Below are 10638 nucleotides of genomic sequence, written 5' to 3' on the forward strand. Positions count from 1 at the left end.
ATTCAGAATTTGAAATATGTACAACGAGGCCTTCGTTTGTGTTCTTGGGAATACAAGAAGTTCACGAATCTCGCTCTTGAATCTCGACGTCGATTGTTCCACGTAGATGCCTCGAGATTTGTACATTAATTGGATGATATTCCTCCGTCATCTGAGTTCTGGCTCCACTTTATTGTTATTATCTTTTTTTGCACTTGTAATAATTAAAAAAAGATACCAAAGACGATCATTCAGTTTGAGAGCATGCGGGTATTGGTGGTATTTTGACTTGCATTCCGTTCACGTTGGTTGTCCTGCCGGACGGCCTTGGGTAAGTGTTACATTGCTTATTCAATAAATACATAGAAAGGTATCGTGGACCCAATGCTTCACTGGCCTTGATTGAATATCCTCAAGACGCGTGTCAGTTGAGCTAACGTGCATCACGAGGTTTTTCCAATCTGACGGCCTTCTGTAAAAGACACCCTTTTACCGTGTTTTTCACTGGAGGTAAAAATTGCCGAACAAAGACGTCGAAGGTATTGTTCCAACTTCCAAGTAGGTAAGGAAAAAACAAAAGTGAAAATTAGACTCTGAGAGAGAGAGAGAGAGAGTCGTAAACGGAGAGTTATCATTTCATTATCCGATCACACGGGAGATCGTTACATCTCTCCCCCTCTCTCTTCTTAGCTCGATCTCCTTGAAATCCGGTGTTTTATATCTAATCCCGTTTCCCGGCGTCTTAAAACCGCTTCCCGGTGATTTTATCGGCAATTTTTCTATTGTATACTTGTATTGTCCTAATTCTCTTCTCCAATCTAGTTTTGAAGACTTATGATTTTTAACTGAAGAATCCGTTGTCGTATCCTTTTTTAATCATTTTCATTCTTTCTATAAAGTTTCAGAAGAGGATCAAGAAGGACGGCTACTCGAATTGAAGCTATAATTCTTTTCTATTCATATATATATAAGTCGAATACTGCCGTTTTGCATCTTATCTTTTAGGTTTTTGGGATGAACTAGCCTTTGTTGCTTGCTGAATTTAAGAAAGAAGTCGAAAAGGTTTTAGTATTGATTCGGATATTCTTTTAGGTGTTTCTGACTTCTGGATTATTCGAAGCGGAAAGGAGATGGAGAGACTTGTAACTTGAAGCTAGGAACTTGGGGCTGTTTCTCCTGTAGGCTGAAGGAAACAGCCTGCTGTTATGATTAGGGCACTGTTCGGTGAAATAGATTTTTCTTCATTATATTTTATCTTCATTTTTTCTTTGGGATTTCGGGATGAGAAATGATGGCCAGAACCCCAAGGGAGCAGTTACGAGATCGGGGCGGAGTAATGGGTTCATACCAAACTCTTTTCGAGCGATCTCGAGTTACCTAAGAATCGTATCCTCGGGCGCGTCCACTGTTGCCTCGACGGTTCGATCAGCTGGTGCATCGGTCGCGTCGTCAATTGTAGATAGAGAGGACGTTGGCTGCCGTAATCAGGTACTGTTCCAGTAAAATGGTTTGGTTTTATATCAAATTAAAGTTCAATTTTCTTTTTCTGGACTGGCGGTGGCGGGGAAAGATTCTTCTTGTCGCCTCCCTGCGGGATGTGTTGGTAGTTATAGTTATACTCATTAGTTAGAATTTAGCCAAAAAAATATCTTTTGCTGTCCAATAAGCAGTATTCTTTTCTTATTGATTAATGGTATAATGTGCTTGTTTAGTGCATAACCTTCTCTTACGAAGGCAGTTCTTCAAATTCTTATGAGGAAATAGAACGACACAAATTTATTCCTATTTCATTACGTCGACATAACTTAGGCTGTATTGGTTTTTTACAAAATTAATGAGAGGGAAAGTTGTGGTAAAATCCTAGGCATCTGATGAAATCCCTTATGAACTTTCCTACAACTTTTTGTTTCTCACATAATTTTCCGTGGAACCAAACACAGCCTTAGTAGAGCTTGTGGGAATGCAGGGAGTAATTGTCGAACTCACAGCCTTTCTCACCGCATCTATCATGCATGCTAGTTTTGTTGTGAAACAAGTGATCATCAGCCCTAACCCTCCTAAATACACTAGTAATTGCTTTCTATTTTCTTTGTTCTTCTACCATTTTTTGGAGCAAGTAGTACTTCAGTTGTGGATTTAGCAGTTACGTTGAACAATTGAACACCTAACTATGTAATAATTGTGCTAGTACTGATCATGTACTTCCATGTTAGAAGTCGATTTGTTGATTGGTGTATATTTTATGCCGAATTGATTTTAGGCATAGTTCAAAGTATTGGGCCATTACAAATATTGATATTCTACATTTAATTGAGTTTCAGTAAACGCCTCTCTGTCATAGTTTTCAAGGTGCCAAGGTGAAGTTAGGTGGCAGGGAGTGCCTTGTTGCTTAGTCAACTTGGTAATAGATTCTTTTTTTTTCTTTAAGGTAAAAACCATGAATTATAGGGTAATTCCCTAGGTTCTGTAGCAACCAACAACCATCTTTCACAAGTAATTATCTATAATGTTTAAATTTTGTGTTAAAACAGAGAAAATCAACATATTCATGAGAAGAGAAAGGAGAGAGCATACACCCACACCCACAAACTGAATAGTTTAGTTTAACAATGTATGTTTTATTATTATAATATAATCTCAAAATTAAGAATATAAAGTATATAATAGCTCTGTGTACAAAATAGCTAGGTGATTAAGTGAGGCAACCCTCCATGGGTGCCTTGTAGCCTAGGTGTCAACTGTCATCTTGGCAACTATGCTCTCTGTCTATCATCAATGCACAACTACTATTAGTAATTGAAAATAACAGATATCTCAAATTCCTCATATATAGCTTATCGGCAATATCAAAAGCCAATAAATATATATGATAAGGTATGATACATAATGATGATACTTTGAACCGTGGTTTTAGGGTGATTTGGCCCATTCAGTTGGAAAATGTTATTGGTGGTTCAACCTCGTTAAATTTCTTTAATCTTACATCCATTTTATGTATTAAATTTTCAAAAAGGAATTCTTACTGATCTTTCCTTTTTTAGAGCATCTGGAAAAACAGTCTCTGGATGTAAATGATTTGTCGGTGAAATATTATGGGATCATTCACATGGGTAGTTTCAAGGATATGGGGATGACTGATTTGGATGATGAAGTGAAAATATGGGCAACATCTATGGTTTCTATAAAAGATCCAAAATGTGCAAAGAAGGTGAGGATGTTGTAGAGAGTGGTGAAGATGAAGGGTAGTATCTAGATGGGTATGGTTGACCAGGAAGAAAGCAAGAGCCATGGGGATTTAAGTGCTAGGAACTTCTGTCTCTTGAGTACAATTGCAGAGATGTAGTGATATGAGGTGATGCTACAGTAATTACAGTAGTACTTTAGTCTTGAAAGAGAAGGGAGAGTTCCAAAACCTGCACTCTTTTTGATCAGTTTAAGTAAAATAAAGTTATTTACTGTATTAGCTTGTTTTCAAGTAGTTCATACATGAGCTACTATTGACATGGCACCATTTGAAGTGGCCTTGGTGTAAGTTTCATATAAGTTCAAATGCACATGTTTCGGGTTTCCATAACTCTTTGGAACCTTCAGATTGATTGATTGAATTAGGACAGCCTTCCTTACTAGTTCAGTAGACGGCCTTCCATGTACAAGACCAAATCATCTTAGTCTATTGTTGCCCATTGGGGCTGCTCTAGGGTTCCCAGAGATGCACTTGTTGATATCTATTAAAAAACTAACTATTTGCATTTTTTTATGCACAAAGTGGCTGCTCTAAAACTCGAACTGGTATTTTCAATGCTTGTCAGCCCAAGGTTTTGGCACTTCACCAAATAATGGTCCCTACTCATCGATACCTATTTGGTTATCTTATATTAAATGAATATATGATGTGATTAAAAATTTCCATTTGTTAGAGGTTGTACAACCCCTCTTTTATCATTCCTGAATAGCATCTGGTATGTTCATGTGTGTATATTTAACTAAGAATTGAATTTGAAGTTATTTCATTCACATATCTTACTTTTGTGCTGGAAAGGTCCACTGGGCTGGGTTTGACAAGTTAGAATCTGAGGAAGGCATTATTCGGAGAGTTCTCTTGCTGGGTTATCGGTCTGGTTTCCAGGTTTGGGATGTTGAAGAAGCAGATAATGTGTATGAGCTAATATCCAGATACGATGGCCCTGTTTCCTTTCTGCAAATGCAACCAAAGCCAATAGAATCAAAGAAATCAGAAGACAAGTTTGCAGATGTCCGACCATTGCTTATCGTTGTTGGGGATGGTTTTCTTTCTGGTGGTATTAATGTTCAAGATGGGGTTTTCACTCAATGCAATGGGAATGATACTACTTGCCATGAGACTGGTAATGGAAACTTTGTACCTACAGTTGTTAGGTTTTATTCCTTGAGGTCACAATCTTATGTGCATATCCTGAAGTTCAGATCAGCTGTTTTCTCTGTAAGGTGCAGCCCTCGAGTTGTAGCTATATCTCAGGCAGCTCAGGTATATAACTTCCCTATGTACATAGCTGTTTTATCTAGGCTTCCCCTGCAGTAATACCTTTTCTTATTTGGAGCTTGTAAATAAATATTTTCTTTGTTCCAGATACATTGCTTTGAGGCTGCGACCCTGGAGAGAGAATACACAATTCTTACATATCCTGTATTTTCGGGTTGTCCTGGTTTTGGGAATGCAGGCTATGGACCACTTGCAGTGGGGCCAAGGTGGTTAGCTTATAGTGGAAGTCCTGTTGTCATTTCAAACACAGGCCGTGTCAGTCCACAACATCTTACACCTTCTGCAAGTTTCTCTGGTTCCTCTTCAAATGGGAATGTGGTTGTGCATTATGCCAAAGAATCAAGCAAACAACTTGCTGCTGGTATAGCGACCCTAGGAGATATGGGTTACAAGAAATTGTCACGGTATTGCTCTGAACTCCTACCTGATTGCAATAATTCTCTAAAATCAGGGAGCCCTGGCTGGAAAACCAACGGCACTGTTAATGGCCATCTGTCAGATGTAGATAATGCTGGAATGGTATGCTTTGCCCCTCATCTTTAACATTATGTCTGTTTCAGCTGAAAATAGATATTCATGTTTGTTAAGTTTGTATGGTTATTCATTTCTGTTCTCTTATTATAGTAGCTGTGCTCTATAGCACCTGCTATTGACTGTATCATGGTATCCTTGATAAATGTTCTGATGAATCATTGATCATTGTAAGCAAATCTACTCATGTTGATATGAGCCCAGAATGTAGTGTTAATATTGTTGGTGCCAAGCATGAACTTGTGGTTTCTTCAGCCTTGGCTTTTTTGTGAAGGATGCTAATGCTGTATTCATTCTTGTAGCATCATATGCTTTTTCAGCTATTGATTTTATTCACGATTTCTTAATTTCTGCAGGTTATTGTGAGAGATATTGTTGGAAAATCTGTTCTTACCCAGTTTAGGGCACATAGGAGTCCTATTTCTGCATTATGCTTTGATCCTAGTGGGACATTGTTGGTGACTGCTTCAGTTCAGGGTCATAACATTAATGTTTTCCGAATAATGCCCATGCTTCCTAGAAGTTCATCAGGATCTGATTCTCATGGATCTTATGTGCATCTTTACAGACTGCAGCGTGGCTTAACGAATGCTGTAAAGAAAAACAACAACACTTTGATTTATGATATTTTTGAACGTACAATTATTAGTAGTTGCATGATTATGTTCTTTTGTATTTTACAGGTTATACAGGACATCAGTTTCAGTGCAGACAGCCAATGGATTATGATAAGTTCTTTAAGGGGAACGAGCCATTTATTTGCTATATCTCCTTGTGGAGGTTCTGTGAACCTTCAGTCTGCTGCTTCAGGGTTTACCAACAGTGTGTTAGGTGTGATGACCAAACAAGATGCTCATTGGCCACATGGTTCAGGGCCAGAAAAACTTAATCAACAAAATTTTTCTGCATTTGGTCCTCCAGTAACACTATCAGTTGTTAGCAGAATAAGGAATGGTGGTAATGGTTGGAGGGGTACAGTAAGTGGTGCTGCAGCTGTTGCAACAGGCAGGGTTAGTTCCCTTTCTGGGGCTATTGCTTCAACCTTCCACAACTGCAAAGAAAATGGTTCATGTTTAGATTCCAATTCATTAAGTACAAAATACCACCTTCTGGTGTTCTCACCTTCTGGTTGTCTGATGCAATATGTCTTGCGTACATCTAATGGACCAGTTTCTGAGTCAGTTTCATCTAGATTAAACACTGCTTATGAATCACTTCCAGATAGTGATGCAAAGTTAGTTGTTGAAGCAGTCCAGAAGTGGGATATCTGTCAGAGACAACATCAAAGAGAACGGGAAGATAATCTTGACATTTATGGTGAACATGGTAATGGAGACAACCATAAGATTTTCCCAGAGGGAAAAAGGGGGAACGGTATATATCCTGCTAATGGTCTTTTAGTCACAAAGACAAAGAGCAGTGCTGAGGAAAGGCATCATTTATATATATCAGAAGCTGAGTTGCAAATGCATCAAGCTCGGATACCAATGTGGGCAAAACCAGAGGTATTTTTCCTCTGTTGAATTTAAAAGAAGCAATTTTTTTCAGATAAGTTATTTTTGATGCCATGATGTGAAATGACTTTACTGCTTTTATTCTGTGCAAATTGGGCCAGATATACTTTCAGGTGATGATGATGGATTACAAGAACATAAAAGAAAGTGTTTTAGGAGGTGAAATTGAAATTGAACAGTTTCCAACTCGCATGATTGAAGCAAGGTCAAAAGATTTGGTACCAGTTTTTGAGCATCTTCAAACTCCAAAATTTCAAGAAACAAGGTGCATGTTGATCCTCTATATATAGAATTATGATATCATCTAAGAATTGTCCCAACCATGTGGGGTTGGCCCAATGTTTTCCTAGATAATTTATCAAATTGTCTTTGGGTTCAAATCCAAATATTACACATTTGTTTGAAATTAAATATGCCAGGAACATCAGACGTGTGTGCAGCATATGGAACCTGTATTTTTGGTTCCTGGGTTCTGCTTTGGGAAGGGGGATTGTTCCACATTCTCTAGTGTAATTTTGATTTTCTTCATTTATTTTGGGGTAGTGATTGTCCCCTGTTTTGTTGCTTTTTCATTCTTTAACTAATTTTCCTTAAAGATAAAAAGCAGAAAGGTAGGCACAAGATAATAGTGTTGGATAAAAGGTAGGCACAAGATAAAAAGCAGAAAGATAAAAAGTAGAAAGAAACCTGCATGACATGGTAGGCACAAGATATTAGTGTTGGATACCAGCATATGTTGGTTTCCTGGATTTATAGGCAAGAGCTACTTTATTTGACATAATTATCTTAATGAATCTCTTGATCATTGATGTTCTAGGTCTAACCACCATTTTAGCTTGCTAGAGAGAGATACAAGTGAAATGCCTGAACCTTTGTTACTTATTCAGGGTACCTGCTTTGGATAGCAACTGTAATGTCCTGCTGCAGAATCAGAGGTCTCGGCTATCTGAAGATGGGAGGGTTTCATGCGGAAGTAGACATAGCTCTCTTGACTACGTCTCAGAAGGTAGTATTGCAGCTACTGAACTCCCAAATACCAATGAAGAAAATTGCTGGGGTGGTCTTCAAATGTCATTGGAATCAACCGCAGGCTTTGTAAATAACAACAATATGACTGAAATTAAAAATGGGCTTGAGTTTGTAGATAACAGAGAGAAGATTGAGACCTACCTTGAGTTTGTAAATAATAATAAGAAGAAGAAGAATAATAAAGAGAGCCTGAAGATGGAGAATCACTTAAAGGATGATGACGGTGAGTTGGATTGAAGGTAACCTGTTTGCTCTTTGTTTGAAGTCCAAATAAAGACTTCTGGGATGCCTGAGGTTGTCAGAATTGACGTAAGGTATATTAAGATAGCTCACTGAATTTAGATTTGGTAGATTTCTTAGTTCTTCGTTGTCTTTTCTATTAAATTATTTTTTATTATTTCATGGGGTTAGATATATTTTTATTAAACTCAAGTTAAAATTTGATTGTCTATAATAGGTGTGATTTCATGAAACTGGTTTTCTGCTTTTGAGAAGACATGATCATGTAAAATAGAATTTCTCGACTTGCAGAAGTTCTATGACTTTGTTGCTGAGACTCTTAATCCTTGTATGCACTACCTATTTTTGATTGTTGTACTTCTACCTAATGCATGTTGCCAATGACCCAATAGTTGAGATGATTACTCAGCATCCCTCCAAAAAAGGACACGTGTGATCAAACCTGTGGAACTACGGGCTCTCCGTAGCATGGCCAGTGGGTCTCACGTGTACCCTGCTCTGTCCCCACCTGAGCTCCCTGCAATATGTATTATACTATCATGTAATATCCAAAAAAACAGTACCTATATATGTTGGCATTTAGCTTGCTGAATGCTGAATCACCCAGTTGGTGGTCCTAATTCCTTGGATGCACTGGATTTGTACTGTAATGGGGAAGGGAACTCTATTTCACCTCTTGCTTCTGCTTGGCCTTTGAGATTGTTTTAATGATTTTCTTAATTGCAGGTGATGGGGGGTTTGACTTCAACTTGGTGTTTTGTCGTGTGCAACTTCTATTTTGTTCTTCAGAGAAGCTTATTAACCAGTGTTAATATTTGTTGGGGTTGAAATGTGTGGGAGAGGGGGAATATCTGAAAGGGAGGAGTTTGACTGTGATGTGGAACCGTGGATGGCATGGAAGGTTAGCATTCCTTTTCTACTAACATTGTAAAATGTAAATAACAGATTCCTGAATATTAATATTTCAATAATCATTTGTAATGTGTAAATAATAGCATAACCATACAAACCCTGTGATACAAGTATCTTGTATAAAGAGGGCCCTTTGCTTGGGGGTTGTTGTTTGATGTGAATTGGAATTTCGGGCCTAATGGTCCTCTGATTCATTACCTATTTTTTCTCTTCCTACATCAATATAGATTAAATTTGAACATATTAATTCATGTGCATTTTATTTATCGTTTTTTTCCAGGGAAGATTCTTTTATCAATATAGACATAAACCATTTGCATTTGGAGATATATCGGGATTCCAAATAGACCTGTTCATGGGCCTGGTGGCCCGATGGCCCGGCCTGCACCCTGATCGGGCTTGGTCATGTAATTGGGCCCACGGGCCTGACTTCGGGCCTAACACAGTAAGCCCGATTGTGTTACGGGCCGGGCTCGGGATATGTCAAAAAAGCTCGTCCCAAGCCCAACCCGACTCAACATTATATATTTTATAAAATACATAATATGTATTTTATATATTATATAAAATATATAAATAATATATTTATTGAAATATGTATATTTATAATTTAATATATACATTTTTTCATTTTTTCTTTATAATTTCTCTCTCACTGTCTCTCTCTCTCTATTCAGCCACTTCAGCAGTAATAACAACATGGGCTAAATTTTGGGCTCGGGCCCAGGCCCGGGTTTTGGGCTTTTTATCAGGGCCGAGATTGGGCCCAAATTGTAGGCCCGATAGTCGGGCCGGGCTCGGGCCTTAGAAAAATCTGTTAATACAGAGTGAAAGCCCGGCCCAGCCCGAGCTCAGCCCATGAACAGGTCTAATTCCAAACCCTCGCTACCTTCACTGATTCTTCTTTTTTTTTTTAATCAATACTTTCACTGATTCTTCTCTTCTGTCCAAATCTGTCTTCATTCCAGCTCTTTAATCCAACGCACTGTGCCTTGAAGTGAGGCTGAAATAAAAGGCCCAACCTTGGCAGCCCCAGCCGATTAGCCCTTTGAGTTATTTGATGCTTTTGCCTTTGGGCCTTTTGGTCCCATGTTCAAGCTTTGAGCCTCAAGTATTTAACCTGTTAGGCTGTGTATTGTTGCAGTGTAATCTTATTTGCACTAGTAGAAATGCATGGGAGTGCAAATGAAAAGAATATAAATTATCTTCTAATTATCTCCTAAACTACCTCTCCCACTTTCTCCAAAATTATCTCTAATTCCTATTTATCTTCAAAATTATCTCTAATTTAATAGAGAGTTTCTCTCCTAAATTATCTCTAATTCCTATTTATCATCTCCTAGAAAGTTTGGATTAAAAAATTTAAGAATTATTTAAATATTCTAACAATATTTAATAATAACTTGAAAATATTTATTAAAAATATAAAAAATAATTTTATATTTTTACAAAATATATCAAGAAATTATATACTAACAATTTAAATTATGTTTTTTTGGATTATCAATTTAAATGCTTTTCAAATATTTATTAATATGTAATAGATTTAAATAAATAAAATTCAAATAATAAAAAAATTTAAATATTTTATAGATTATTTAAATATTTATCATAACTAGATTTTAAATGGTTAAAATAACATAATTATGTAATAAATTTAAAAAATTTTGTCAAAGTAGAAAAATAATTATAACATAATATTAAAATTAATAATAATTTAATATATTATAAAACTAATAATAAAATTATGTAATAATAGTATAAATTATGATTTTACGGATAATTAAATTCAATAAATAATTAATATTTTAAAACTTAAATGTTTTACATATTATTTAAGTATTTAAATAACTAAATATTTTAAATAACAAAATATTTAACACAACTAGATTTTAAATAGTTAAAATAAAGAAA

At 36.6% G+C, this 10638-nt stretch overlaps 1 protein-coding gene across 4 annotated transcripts; it reads left to right on the forward strand.

Annotated features, from left to right (window-relative positions):
• The first annotated feature begins 532 nt into the window (after positions 1–532).
• Positions 533–8971, forward strand: LOC104604914 (autophagy-related protein 18f-like). Of its 4 annotated transcripts, none has more exons than XM_019199027.2 (9): positions 535–771; positions 879–1467; positions 4019–4483; positions 4586–5017; positions 5386–5622; positions 5713–6534; positions 6645–6808; positions 7431–7886; positions 8539–8971. In XM_019199027.2, exons 2-8 carry the CDS (start codon positions 1261–1263, stop codon positions 7807–7809), a joined length of 2706 nt encoding a protein of 901 aa, XP_019054572.1. In that variant the 5' UTR covers positions 535–771; positions 879–1260; the 3' UTR covers positions 7810–7886; positions 8539–8971. The 4 variants fall into 4 exon arrangements, with proteins under 4 accessions (XP_088760104.1, XP_088760105.1, XP_019054572.1 ...); XM_010269491.2 differs by having other exon boundaries at positions 1072–1467; XM_088903978.1 differs by having other exon boundaries at positions 533–1467; positions 7361–7886.
• Positions 8972–10638: the final 1667 nt, after the last annotated feature.

Source organism: Nelumbo nucifera, chromosome 1 (assembly GCF_055504915.1).
Source record: "Nelumbo nucifera cultivar China Antique chromosome 1, China Antique-T2T, whole genome shotgun sequence".
NCBI lineage: Eukaryota > Viridiplantae > Streptophyta > Magnoliopsida > Proteales > Nelumbonaceae > Nelumbo > Nelumbo nucifera.